The sequence below is a fragment of the Cladophialophora bantiana genome (assembly GCF_000835475.1).
Source record: "Cladophialophora bantiana CBS 173.52 unplaced genomic scaffold supercont1.5, whole genome shotgun sequence".
NCBI lineage: Eukaryota > Fungi > Ascomycota > Eurotiomycetes > Chaetothyriales > Herpotrichiellaceae > Cladophialophora > Cladophialophora bantiana.
The window spans coordinates 1,889,408-1,903,261 of record NW_015971579.1 but is presented as its reverse complement, the minus strand read 5'-3'; the positions used below and the strand labels follow the sequence as shown (position 1 = coordinate 1,903,261).

The 13,854-nt window shown below is 51.8% G+C and overlaps 5 protein-coding genes across 5 annotated transcripts; 4 read left to right on the top strand and 1 right to left on the bottom strand.

Annotated features, from left to right (window-relative positions):
* Nucleotides 1-963: 963 nt before the first annotated feature.
* Z519_04285 (uncharacterized protein) lies at nucleotides 964-2,826 on the top strand (the record flags this gene model as incomplete). Its single annotated transcript, XM_016762031.1, has 5 exons — nucleotides 964-1,084; nucleotides 1,137-1,951; nucleotides 2,002-2,148; nucleotides 2,196-2,575; nucleotides 2,625-2,826. The coding sequence occupies 5 exons, from the start codon at nucleotides 964-966 to the stop codon at nucleotides 2,824-2,826; spliced, it is 1,665 nt and encodes a 554-aa protein (XP_016622369.1).
* A 1,943-nt stretch (nucleotides 2,827-4,769) lies between these two features.
* On the bottom strand, nucleotides 4,770-6,524 carry Z519_04284 (uncharacterized protein; the record flags this gene model as incomplete). The annotated part of the gene is made up of 1 exon (XM_016762030.1): nucleotides 4,770-6,524. The coding sequence occupies one exon, from the start codon at nucleotides 6,522-6,524 to the stop codon at nucleotides 4,770-4,772; it is 1,755 nt and encodes a 584-aa protein (XP_016622368.1).
* Nucleotides 6,525-8,286: 1,762 nt separating this feature from the next.
* Z519_04283 (uncharacterized protein) lies at nucleotides 8,287-9,972 on the top strand (the record flags this gene model as incomplete). The annotated part of the gene is made up of 3 exons (XM_016762029.1): nucleotides 8,287-8,555; nucleotides 8,612-9,136; nucleotides 9,189-9,972. 3 exons carry the CDS (start codon nucleotides 8,287-8,289, stop codon nucleotides 9,970-9,972), a joined length of 1,578 nt encoding a protein of 525 aa, XP_016622367.1.
* A 736-nt stretch (nucleotides 9,973-10,708) lies between these two features.
* Z519_04282 (uncharacterized protein) lies at nucleotides 10,709-11,173 on the top strand (the record flags this gene model as incomplete). The annotated part of the gene is made up of 1 exon (XM_016762028.1): nucleotides 10,709-11,173. The coding sequence occupies one exon, from the start codon at nucleotides 10,709-10,711 to the stop codon at nucleotides 11,171-11,173; it is 465 nt and encodes a 154-aa protein (XP_016622366.1).
* An 853-nt stretch (nucleotides 11,174-12,026) lies between these two features.
* On the top strand, nucleotides 12,027-13,721 carry Z519_04281 (uncharacterized protein; the record flags this gene model as incomplete). Its single annotated transcript, XM_016762027.1, has 2 exons — nucleotides 12,027-12,266; nucleotides 12,318-13,721. 2 exons carry the CDS (start codon nucleotides 12,027-12,029, stop codon nucleotides 13,719-13,721), a joined length of 1,644 nt encoding a protein of 547 aa, XP_016622365.1.
* Nucleotides 13,722-13,854: the final 133 nt, after the last annotated feature.

Sequence of the window (13,854 nt, the reverse complement as noted above, 5' to 3'; positions counted from 1 at the left end):
GGTCGAGTCGTTGAGCGAAGCTTAACTACTTGGTACACAAGTACTTGGTACACCGAAGACGAGGCAGAGGCAGTTACTCAGTCACGTTTCACATTTTAGCCGTTGGCGCCTATGTCTTGGCACTGCAGAATACGCTCAGCACCGTCCATGAAAAAGTCATCTGCCAATAGAGAGATTTCTCTTCGGTATTCAATCAATCAATCAAGTTATCGGGCCTTTCTTAGCCCACCAACCATCGTGTACATACTCTGTACAAGTCCTCTTCCCATTGATGGACGTTACAACGATAAGCAACAGGCGATCTGAATGGTTTCGGCCGTGAAGGGAGAATCTGGCTGGTAAGCCGGTGATTAAAATAGTGGCACTATGGGATAATGACTTCTTCCCTGATCGACTTTGTCCTGCGTAAGCCGCCAATAATTTTGCAAGGAACGTCTGCCGTACTCTGTTCTAGAAGGTAATCCGCTCTCAAGTCGTGCGCGATTCAATGATGCCAAAAACCGTGCAGCACAGACTCAGAAAATAAGTAATGTCGCAATCGTTCTCGCTAACTGCTAATACCGAGTACATGCACCTGGTCCGTTTAGTCGGGCTCCGATGGCAGCTTTGCATGAGCTCTCCACCCACGTGCCAACCCGCGTGCTGGGACCGATCAAGCTGCCGGTATTACCGTCTCGAGACACACGATTTGGGGAACTTTGGGCGGACGGCCTGTCAGAGACGAAAGCACATGTTCATTTCTTTGAATATAGTTGGGCGGCACTATATTTGTACCTAGTGGAAGCTTGTCGTGCTTGCGATGCTTGTCTTCTGATACATAAAGGAGCAGCTCGAATGTCGAGAAGTAATTCGAGACCAACCTGGAGTCTAGAAGCTCTCGACTTGACTTGCTGTCTACCTCGAGAGAAGAACCTCCGACTTGGTTGCTTGTTTCGTATGTGAGAGGACTCGACCAGTCAAAAGATGAAGCTCACCCCACTCGTCTCGGTGCTACTGGCCCAGGCCATTGAGGCCGCCCCTCAACATGTCACTGCCTTATCCAATGTTGGTGCTACAACGTCAGATGTCTACCCTCCGGCAGCCAGTAGGTCATATCTGCCCCTAGTATGTACAAGGAGTTGAACACGCCTCTTTAGCATCCGTCAACTCGGCTCAGTTCCCACCCGAACCAGTGGTCCAATTCCCTGGGCCAACGCAGACTGGCCTTGAGCCAGCCGTGGCCCAGACGGCGCCCCTTTACCCATATAACACGCAAGGCGCCGCGGCATTCCCTCTGGTTGCTCCTCAGCCTCGAGGCTCTAATTCGAGCTCCAAAGTCGACATTACTCGCTATTGGGGTAACTTGTCACCATGGTATTCACTGTCTTCCGCCGATTACGGATTGCCCAATGCAAGCCCCCTTATTCCTGCTGGCTGCTCCATCAATCAGGTTCACCTCTTGTACCGCCACGGTGCACGGTACCCTACCAGCGGCGCTGCACCTGCGACGTTTGCTGCTAAGCTTGCAAATGCCACCAAGGGTGCCGGTTTTCAAGTTTCGGGCGAGCTGGCTTTCTTGTCCGACTGGACTTACAAGCTGGGTGCTGAGCTTTTGACTCCCTTTGGACGCAGCCAAAACTTCCTTCTCGGTGTCTCATACCGGCAACTGTATGGCGAATTGTTGAATAACTTCACCGCTCAGGGTGCTCTCCCTGTTTTCCGAACTGAATCTCAGGACCGCATGGTCAAGACCGCCGAGAACTTTGCGGCTGGTTTCTTTGGTGTTCCTGAGTATTTGAACCAGGTCAACATTGAGATACTTGTCGAGAATTCTGGTGTCAACAACTCCGGCGCCCCTTATGAGGTCTGCAACAACTCCAACATCGCCAGTCGTGGAAGCATTGGCACGACTGTCGCGAACAAATTCGCCAACAACGCTTTCAATTCCACCCTAGCCCGGTTGAACTCCCAGGTAAAACTCTCCATGCCTTATCGCCCACGTAGCTAATCGTCAAGATGTAGGTCTCCGGTAATCTAACCTTCACACCCACCGACGCTATTGCTATGCTTCAGCTCTGCTCGTACGAGACTGATGCACTTGGCTATTCTGCCTTCTGCGGTCTCTTTACGCAGGAAGACTTTCAAAACTACGAATACTACTATGATTTGGTGAGCTCATTCAACCAATGATTTAAATCCGGCGGTTGACTCTTTAGTCTTTCTACTACAACAACGGCCCAGGTTCCCCAGTTGCTGCAGCTCAAGGCAAAGGCTACCTCGAGGAGTTCGTTGCTAGATTTACTCAGACCTATCCTGCAGCGCTCGCTGCTCTCAACGAGACATTCGACGACACACCGACGTATTTCCCACTCAATCAGTCCATCTACGCCGACGCTACTCATGAGGTGGTTGTTCTCGATACACTCACGGCATTCAACCTAACTGCGCTATTCAATGGCCCTGCTCTTAACACCAGCACTAACCAAGGGCGTAACAACTTTGTTGCCAGCAAGCTTGTACCGTTTGCCACTCACTTTACTACTCAAGTGCTTGAGTGCCCCGCCTTAATCCCGTCTAAGCAGATCCGTTTCATCGTGTAAGTCTCCTACCTCCTTCTCGCGGCTAACACATGCTAATTGAGTTAGCAACGACGCAGTTATTCCAGTCTCGGACTCCCATCCCGGCTGCCCTGTTGACCCCAATGGTCTATGTCCCTTTGATACCATGGTCAATGTGCTGAAACAGCGAATTAACGAGATCGACTTCAACTACGATTGTTTTGCCAATTACACTGCTTCGGCGGGCGTTAATTACAATGGTCGTGCGCCCCGTAATGCAACATCATAATGTAATCAATATTCGAAACCCTGTTTTATGATATACACGACAGCATCGGTGGCTCGGGACGTGCCGATGGGTTATTAGCCAGTGGCAACTGACCGAGATACCCCGTACATAGTGTGATTAATGAGATCAAGTTCTGGAGTTCTCTAGAACTCTGCGACACCACTTTTCAAGGCCAGTATGAGCGAGAAGTACTTCGAATTTGAGCACATAACAACAATAAGTGAATCCATTCAGGAGTCTTTCCATAGCATTCGTCTTGAAGTCCAAATGAGAAGCTACGTTCACCTACACATAATCTTTCTCCCAACAATCTGATTCCGTCAATTCGCGGATAAATACTTCTTTTGGATATTATGGCCGTCGAGCTGTGCCGCTTCAATCTTAAGCTCAATGTAAGCTTACTTCAACTTAACCAAACTTATCCCTAACTGCCACGGTACGACAGGAGCTGTGCGAGATCGGGCAACCATGAAACTAGCAACGTAGCTACTGATTTATGCCATGGGGGCTCAGCCATGACGTACAGGTTGGGGATAGTCGTAAGGCACTGGCTCTTGCACCTCTTGAGCTGGTCCACGTTCACGAAGAGGTATCACTCATGCGAACTGACAGATATATTTCTTGCAGGTGCAAGCTGACACTTCCCCGGACCCAGATCAACTCTCGATGCGGCGCATCAATCAGCCAGGATGTCCAGCATCCACAGGATTTTCCCCACGAGCAATTAGTCAGGTGACAACTCACACGGCTCGAGATTCCCCTTGCGACAGCGCTGACACCTTGGGAGCCCGACGACGCATTTCCTTTTGCACTTGGTGTAGTTGCGGCGTTTTAGTTGTGGGTACCTCGGCGATCGACATGGCTAGCATCCTGGCAGAGGAAGGGGGTGTTGTCGGGGTTCCGACAGAGGAGTTTGCCGTAAAGCCAGGCAGGAAGGGGAAGTGGGCATAGTTCCCATCTGCAGTGCATCTTCGAGTTGTTATGATGGACGAGATGTTCGGCGGAAAATGGGGCTTAAGCCGGATAGCGCGCTTTCCCCAAAATGGTCTAGATCCGATCTGAGTTTGCTCTGTTTAATACGCTTCCACTTCTCATGTCACTGTTGTACCTCGTAACTCCACCGAGACGGCTTTCAACCCAAGCTGAGTCTCAATTCGAGACCCCAGATTGAAGTGCGTGAACAAGGCTTTGAAACCTTGTCTTGACGGTCGAATCATGTCAGACTTTCTCCTGGTCTGTAGCCAGCGTGAATCACTTGCTGGCCCCTCTCTCCGCAGCCTCCCATATACAGGTTCCTTTCCTCCAGGGCGTACCTTACGACCATCTTGGCTTCTATTGAAACAAGCGTGTGCAAAGCATCATCATGGTCCCCAACGGTTTGAACGAAGTACTCGTCAAGGAAATCACCAAAGCAATGCCTGAAGATTATCATGCAAAGGATTTCTAGCACGATAGAATCCCTCTTGCCAGGCGCTAATAACACGCGTGCTGGCTCTCGATTCATTCCCTTTGGCAATCAGGAACCTTCGAGAGCTGTACCGATGATTTCCACTCACCGGTTCACCAGTTGAACGTGGTCATGGTACTGAGCGAGATTAAAAGGGGCCTGCTTTTTCTTTTATCAGAACCTCCACGGTCGATATCATGAGAAATGGTCTATACCGATGGGGCACAAAAAAGCGAAGGACGTTACCCAACATTCCCCCTCCCTACGGCATCCTTCTGTGTATTTTGTATCTCAACGTTGCCAACTACAGGAACAAGCCACAAAAATTTCGCGTGATTCGCGCTGGTCATGGCATCATGACTACCCTGGCTGCCGGATGCCAGAGAACTGGGCGTCACGCATTCGCGACGAATGGCCACAACTCAATCGTCTCCTTCTCAAAGGCGTAGAGTCCTGTTGGGGACAAAGAGGTTGTCCATTACACATGTATATACTCTCAAATCAAATGATTATCCCTGAGAAGCTTCCCGGCCTCGTTGTCCATTTTTTGCATGATCCAGTTCCTCAGGAACTCTGGCAATGGTGCGTCTAGCTCCTTGCCGTCGCGCAACCGGCTCATCGCAGCGAGAATTGTGCGAATATCATACGTCGAGCTGAACACTTCGGGGACTCCGCGCTCTACCTCGAGCAATTGGTACACAGCCTCCATTGCTGTACGGACAGAGTACTCGGTCGTAAAGATAACATCGCGCGTCGTCTCTGCGAACTGCCCTATGAACGCGAAATTCACGGACCCGTGTGGCACTACGTCCGGCCGATCACCTGCGTGCCGGGGCATGAAGAAGGACGTGACATACGGCATCATGACGGGCACGCAATTGGCACCCGTGGCTGCCAGGCGTGGGACATCTTCCACTGGCACGCCAAGATGGTAGAGCCATTCTTGTGTGATTTCTTCTCCCGTGCAGTCTTGCATAGGCTTTTTGATGAAATCTCCAGGCACGTCGACGAAAAGCGAGTACAGCCAGACCACAATCTGCGTGGGCGGTTGCTTTTTGAAGTGCGGTTGGCGGTTGACCGTCCAGCTGAGCAGCCAGCTGGAATCTTTCACCGTTACGATACCGCCGGTCACAACTCTGCCGCTAAAGGGGTCGCGTTTGCAGATTTTCTGGATATACCTGGGGATAGTTTCGTCCATCGTGGTCACTGTTGCCGACTGCCATTTCGACTCGGGAATATGCGAGCCGAAGACGTCTGGCCTGCCGAAGGCGGTATCTTTCGCTGCTATACGCCGCCACAGATCCCATGCTGGTGCTGGTCCTTCGTTCAGTTTGGCAGCTGTGTGGTGGTCCCCCATACCGGTGTTCTCTGTCAAAGAGCCAATGGTCATGAATATCAAGTCATTAGGGCCGAGATCAACACCTCCTGTTTCACCGTCTTCCATCCATTGAATGCGCGTAGCTTGCTTGGGCCCGTCGGTAAGTGAAAAGTCTACATCCAGGACTTTTGTCTTGTATTGGAACTTCACCCCGCGGTCAGCCAGCCATTTACAGAGCGGCAAGACAAGTGACTCGTATTGATTGTACTTTGTGAATTTCAAGGCCGTGAAGTCGGGCAACCCGCCAATATGATGAATGAAGCGGTGGAGGTACAGTTTAAACTCCAATGCTGAATGCCATTCTTGAAAGGCAAACATCGTCCGCCAGTACATCCAGAAATTGCTTTGGAGGAAGTTGCTGCCGACCACTTCGCTAATGCGCTTGCCTTCGAGCTCTTTTCGTGGTGTCATGAAGATGCCGAGGAGATCCCTCTGTCCGCTACTGCGTAAACCGAACAACCCATCTGTGTGTGCGTCTTGGCCCTGACTGATGGTCGCCCGCTGCAATGAATAGTTAGGGTCGTCCTTGTTGAGCCAGTAGAACTCGTCCAGGACGGATGCGTCCTCAATCTCCAGCGAGGGAATCGACCGGAAGAGATCCCAAAGACACTCGAAGTGGTCCTCCATCTCCCGGCCGCCGCGGATAACAAATCCCTTCTTAGGTTCGTCGATGCCGTCTAACGCCCCCCCAGGGACGTCGAGCTCTTCAAGTATCGTGATCTTCTTGCCTGGCATGTGACCATCGCGTATCAGAAAAGCTGCTCCGGTCAAGGAGGCGAGACCAGACCCGACAAACCATGCCGTCTTGTCGTCGACGTCTTTTGGCTTGCGTGGCCGAGCGAAGGCTTCATAGTTGCCGCTGCTGTAGTACATGATTTGCTGAGCAATATGTCAGCGTCACGGAGTTTGCCTAAGTTGCAGCCGTCGTGCTTTTGAGAGAATGAATTTCGACGCGCTGGAGCTCCAGAGTTAGGAGGACAGTCAGAGTGACTGCTGGATGTATTCTTAGAAGAGGCTAAATATTGCTCATGATGATGGCGTTGAGTGGCCAAGTGGTGTGATCATCCACCTTTTTGAACTCTTGCAGAGTATACTTGCTACGTAATACGTGGGCCATCTTGTAAGGGCACTGAGAAAGCGTTGCCAACTGAGGCGTCATGTAACGCTAGTCCTAACACCTATTGACGGCAAGGTCTAGAAAAGATAGTTAGGCTTGGGAAAGTGCTTCTCCTTGTAGATTAATCTCTTATTTAGACGCTCAGAAACGCCTCAGAGAGATCCTAGATCGATAGAGAAATCCGGGCAATTGCCGCAAAGTTGGTAGTTCAACAAATGGTTCAGTTCCAGTTTCTCTGTGCGATGAAAACAGTCATCAGAGGCAGAAATGTGAGGACATTGACAGCTCGTGATCACGCCACATTTCAACCATGAGTCGGCAGGGTAGTGAAAAAGGCCAAAAGCTTTCCTGCTTGCCGCTCTGCGGATCGACGAGCAGACAAAACATAACAGACAAGAATAGCGGACATCGCAGTTATCGATCTTGCATTGAGTCACCCTCGCCGTCGATGTTCACTACAGATTTGCTCAACGACACTAACGTCATCGCAGAGAAGCGAACCCAGGCGGAATCGTGGTGACATGGCTTGGGCGCTGGACACTAGGCCAACTTTAGGCGCAAAACCTGACCACATATTAGGGGGTCCGGCGATCCGTACGTCGATATCCCACGGCCGACAATACCCGCTTGGATCTGTGATATATGGATGGCGGGGAGTCGGAGTTGAAGAAACGAACCTAGCCAACGCTGCATGAGAGCCAGAAGTAATAGCGCCCAAGGGAGCAAAGGGGAGTCGGAAAAGGCTGCTTGAGTTTTCCACATTGTCCTCATCTTACTGTAGTTTGCGGCCTCTTGTCTTAGCTTGGACACCTAGTTAGTGTTTTGCAACCAGAAAGGCACCGCTGCTGACGAAGGAGGGTTCAGAGAGGCCGCACAGGGAGGCCAAAGTAGGTTCAGGTTTATCACACCTAGAGCGATGAGGTAAACAGCGGATTTCGCAAAGAATGTGCAGTTGGAAGTCACCCGCCAGACATCTTTGTCAATATACGGTTCAGCGGCAAGATAGAACGGCAACTCTTGAAGACGAAAAGTGAGAATGTTGGACGGCCTTGGAGGGAGCAATGAGTGACTGATCTCCGCCAGCGTAACGGAGATCTTAGGGGCTTCGTCGCCTGGACCAGGGTCATCGGCTCCTTAACACCCGCCTGAAAGGGATGCCCAGCCGATCGTTTAGGGGGCTAGATTAGGCCCGCCAGCCCTGGGGGTGTTTGCCCAGGGAGCGCTCTGTGATGTTTAGCTAAAGGCTTAGTTAAAACCTATGCACTTGGTGGATTTCAGCGGCCTGGTGGCCTTCGCCCACCAACTAGTATCAAACTGTAGATGAGACCCAATAAGTAATTAGGTTTTTCGCTGGCGAATAATCTAGGTACTCGGTACATGTGCGCCCTTTGACAGCAACTCCCAAAGAAGCAGGCCCAGGCAAATCCTATGTAAAGTGCTTCTATCCAGTCTTTGACTCCAATATTACTGCCGGCTGTTCCCAATCCACCCCTCCAAGGACGACAGCTGACGAGGACAATGTCCGAAACCACCACGACCGAACTCGCACCCCCGGCTTCAGCCCTGCTTGCACCACAAGCACCGACAGTCCAAGATGATCGCAATTTGTCTCAAACACTCCCTCGAACAGTGGCGGAGCAGCGTCCCCTGCGAAAAGGCTCTACCGCGGTAATCTTTGTGTCTGTCACCGGCGTCACTGGTATCAGCAGTCTCCTCGCAGGCCTGATAACGGTGATTCTACCGACGTTGGCCAAAGACCTGAATCTTCCTGGTTCTGTCCTTCTGTGGTACTCTTCAGTTCGCCACATGCTCGGCACGATTGTGGACTAACTCTGTATCAAAGGCCCTCGTCCATCTATGCTCTCACATGCGGTTGCTCGCTGATTCTCTCAGGAGCCGTTGCCGACGTGGTAGGCAATCGCTTTATGTATCTCCTAGGATGCCTGCTTCAAAGTGCATTTACATTGGCGTGCGGCCTGGCGCAGAACAGCTTGCAGCTGCTCTTCTTCCGCGCTCTTGCCGGCGTCGCAATTGCCTTCTGTCTCCCCTCTGCAGTGAGTCTCATCACTTCCTATTTTCCTCACGGCCGGCGACGCAATTTTGCGTTCGCAATGATGGGCGCTGGTCAGCCAGTAGGCTTCTCCATCGGTCTTGTCGTGGGCGGCATCTTGACTGATGGGCCTGGGTGGCGGGCCGGGTTCTATATTGCTGCCGCCATTAATACTATTCTTTTTGCTCTGGCTGTCACGGGTCTGCCGAAACCAGTACAACCAACGCGGCTGTCGGTCAACAGACTGGCAACAGACATTGACTGGCCGGGAGCCCTGATTCTCAGCACCGCGCTAGGACTCCTCTCATACGTCTTTGCGTAAGTGCTCATGCACAGCCCCGCGATGAAATGCCGAGCTAAGCGGTTCCAGCGTCTTGACTGGCAATGTTTCAAGCATCAAGTCACCCACGAATATTGCATGTTTGTCAACGGCCGCGGCTCTGATCCCAGCATTCGTCTTTTGGGTCGGTCGGCAGGAGAAGCTCAACCGCCCAGCAATCATCCCAAACTCGCTGTGGCGCAACAGAGTCTTTACGGGCGTTTGCATCGACGTTTTTCTTGCCTGGGGAGCTTTTAATGCAACCGAAACCCTTCTCACCTTCTTCTTTCAGGATGTGCAGCGACTCAGCGCCACTCAGACCTCTCTGCGCTTCTTACCGTCTCCGGCTTCTGGCATTGTCACAAATATTCTCATGGGCCTGGCCGTGCACAAAGTTCGCGCAGACTGGGCCGTCATCTTTTCCATGGCCATTTCCTGTCTTTCACCCCTCCTCGTTGCCATCATGAAAGTCCGCGCCCCTTATTGGGAGTACGTATTCCCAGCCATTACGTTAAATGCAATCGGACCAGACGTTCTCTTTACTGTATCAAATCTGGTCATCACTGCTGCATTTCCGGAGAGGACCCAGGCATTGGCAGGAGGGGTCTTCAACACTGTCGCACAAATCGGCAAAAGTGTCGGCCTGGCGCTCTCCGCTGTTATCGCAGGAAGCATCACGATGCAATCAGACTACCCAGACAAGCATGCACCAAAAGCACTGATGGAGGGATATAGAGCCGCATTCTGGTTCTGCGTTGCTCTCACGTCAAGCACCCTAGTAGTGAGTCTTTGGGGTTTGAGGAGCATCGGAAAGATCGGGCTGAAGCGAGAATGAACCCTCCCGACTTCAAGTCTCAGCACAAGCCCGCTTCATGTGTGCCACGTAGACATATATATATATACATACCGAAAGCGCCATCGCATTGGGGCTCGATGCCGGCCGGCCGCTTCATCCACATTAGCCGTCCTAATACATGGTCTACCCGGCCTTCAGACGCTTGTGACCCGTTTTGCCCGGACGACCACGGCTCCGGGTCGTCTTGAATTCGGCAAGCTTTGTGTCATGTGCTGGCCCCCAGACGCTACACGTGGGTTCCTGACGGACAAGCATTGGCATCTCTCGGCATACCGTTCTTATCTGGTTTCATCGTCCACATCACCCTGCAGCCAGCCCGCCGTCTCTGGGAATTGGCCGGTCATCCTACGCGAATCGATGAAGGTGCCCCTATTTCTGGCATCGCCACCTTGTCTCTGGCCTTCACCAGGCGGGGTCGAGGGGTAGGAGATCCGGATAATTGGTTCGCTCCACCTATGATATCGAGAGACGCAGAAAGATCAAGGAAGAAGTGGCGAAACCCACCAGCATACAAGTACATAACTCAACTGACTCGCTGAAGATGCTAAATGTGTTGTGACCACGACGCAAACCTCAATTTCTCAATCAACACTTGCTATCCTCCAACACGCCCGTTCCTTGTATATCTTCTATTAATTGTCGAGTTGGTTGTCGTACCTCAACCCATCAAGCAAGGCCCCCATCCCTCCCAGTCTTTTTGCGGCCCTTCTCCATCATGTCGATCAAGGAGCCAAAGTCAGCCTTTGACCGCAACCCTCAATTACAGTCGTCACGACCTGCGAGCATTTTCTCGGCGCAATCCATCGACACTCTTGTCGCTGATCAGAGCTACCGAGGGTTCCCATCCGAGCAAGCGTACCTTGATGCTCTAAAAGAATGGGCACAATCAAAAATGTACTATGAGTCTGATGAACAACTCCAAGGCTTTTACGGCACCAAAACTCTGGATGACATCCTGACCAGACAGGGGACTCCCCGGAGTGCGAAGAAGAATACTAGAGACCAGAGAAGAGCAACGGTAGCTCCTCAGCTTGCTACCGTTACCGAGCACAATGGCAGTGCCGCAGCCCTTTCTAGGGAGAATTCCGTTGCTGCAGCTACAAACCCAACGCATACGCAAACGGAAGGCAAAGGCAGCAAGCTGAAGAGGGTCTTCACACGGCGCAAGTCTGTTGTATGAAGCAAAACCGAAGCAACGGCGATTACGACACGTCATGTACTTTACGGGGATCTACACATCCGGAGGTTTGGGCAGACATCATTCATTAGAACAGAGAAGGACAAAACGAGCATTCGCCAGGTATCTGTCTGTGAGCCAACTTATACATATACTTCCACATACCAGTGTCTCGTGTCACCCTGTCTCAGTGCCGCCAGCTCCCTGGCCCCATGAGAATGGATGCCTGTGAGAGAACTCACTCTCCCAACTGACCTATGGCCACTGCTTTGTTGTTTGTTGAAATAATTCCGGAGAGCTTATTTCCCGAGTATGCTAAACCTACCTAGGTTGCTGTGCCGCTGGAGTGCAGGCACAATCGAACAAGCTTGCTAGGAGTTCATTACTGCCGAACTTGGGAGACTCCGGTTTTGGGGGACCCCTTTCGATGCCAGCCCAATACCGAGTACGTCTCCTGGCTTTTCCGCTTACACACTTGGGGTCCTTGTGGCTTGCCAGCACAGAGGTCCTTTCGAGAACAAGCCCCGACAAGGGTGCAGAGTTCTCGGTGGCGTTGTCATTGCCTGCTCGCCTGTACTTGTAGGCCCCTGCTGGGCGGATACAACCAGACTGTATCTCGTAATTGAGGCGATCGAGGTTGAGGGCTCGGCGCTGAGACGGCTTTCACGTGTCCTTTTTCCACAGCTTCGAGGCGATAGATTAACCCCTGTCGGTGAATGCCTAGGCTCGATTCTTCGTCTGTGCTGAATAAGGTATGATAACAACCTAGGAATTGGAGCGGGAAATTTCCCTGCAACCTGCGTTAACCTGTAAAGACTTTCGAGTAACTACCAGTCCATACAATGAACCTTCCACCATGGCTGCGACTTCCACATCCAAGCCTAGCTATCCGGCTGATCTTCTGTGGGTCAATCATGATGCACAGAACATGAAAGCGCAGCCCCACCGGCAACGTGTCTTCAGCCATATTCAACAACGGTACCGACCCTGGCAGAGACGCGATTCAGCCCAGAAATTAAGAAAGAGCGTGCAAATACCAACGATAGGCTCTCGAGAGCAGTCTTCTGAGAGTGAGGAAGATCGCTTCGAGTCGTTGGTGCGGACAAGTCGTGACATGCCCCTAGAGCCATACTGATCCGTTATATAGGGCACTTCTCCAGCCTCGTCATGCACTTCTCACAGCTCGGACCGTGTGATAAATCCGTCCAGAAGTCCTAGCCTTGTTGTGCATGATGTAAAGGTATTTCGAGGAAATTCTGATCCATTCGACGCCTATCCTGTCACAATATCCCCGAGGGTAAACGACATTCTTCGATTCTACCGAGACATCGTCATCCCTTCCCAATACCACACCAGCATGGATGGTTGGAGAACGCTAGACGCCGCTGCCGACGACTGGAGGGATGTCGTCCGCTCACTGCACGAGAAGGGTGGCGCGCTAGGATTTCTTGCGCGATGGGCACAAGTCGCATCCAACGTCACCGAAAACTCCGAGCTCGCTGTGCAGAGCTTGCGCTTTCGATCTGAGAGTACCTCGATGCTTCTACGGAAATTGCAACAGCGCTCTGGAATCGTTTCGAGGACGTCTTACTGGCACATCATAGCGTTATATATGGCCGAGGCACAAGCTGGAAATGCTGACGGGGCGTGGCTCCATGCAACAATGCTGTGTCGGGCATTGAAGTACGAGAGTCGACATGGGCAAGTGGACATCACGTCTCTGCGATCCTTCATGTACAACGAAGCTTGCGCCTGCTGCATGTTCCTGAGGAAGCCCGTCTTGGATTATGACGGTTGGGTCCAAGATGTGTTCAAGACAGCGTGGGCAAAAGGCAGGAAGGAACTGCCGGCCATGCACCTATCGTTCCCCACATCTCTGGATCCGTCAATTGAAGACGAGTTCCTTATAGAAATGTTTATCCGGGAGCGCGAAAGTCTCGCAGTCTGGCAACACGGCTCCGAAAGGGCGGACGGACTATCCCCTGCCGTGTTTACGTGGTGGTGTTCCAGCCACCTGGTCAATCATACAAGGCTCGTAAAGTATACACTGAACCGTATCGACGACGCAAAAGAAGGTAAAGCCCCACAGTCCCATCTTCACAAGAAGAACGCCTACCTTGCTTTGACTGCTGTCTATTGGACGCGCCTCATTGCTGGGGACGAGACACTCCTGGGAAAGGAGATTTACCAAACAAAGAAACCCTTGCGAAGTCTGACCCGACAGCTTCTTGAAAAAGAGCAAAAGGTTGTTGAATTCACCGGATCGATAAAATACGCAAACGCGCGGCTGTGGGCTCTTTACGTCGGTGCGCAAGCAGAGCATGACCAGTTCGGAGTTCGACATGCCAGCGAGAGTTGGTTCAGCGATCAGTTCTCTCTCCTGGCTTCTTGGATGAATCTGTCCTCTTGGAACTCCGTTCGCTTGATTCTTGACGGTTTCTTAGACTGCGATGTCGTCGAACCACGTGGTTCTCAGTTTGTGCCGGCACTGTTGTCGCGTCGTCCCTCAGCGCAAAAAGGAGGCAGTCCACAATCCTCCAAGGCGCCATGACCGAACCCGAGAGGTAATCGACAGATATTTCTTTCACCGTGGAGCGAGCAATCAATTAACGAGAAACATTCACTATACGCGAAGCAACGCAGGGTTCAACAGAGACCAGGCATGACTTGTTGTCCGTCAATGG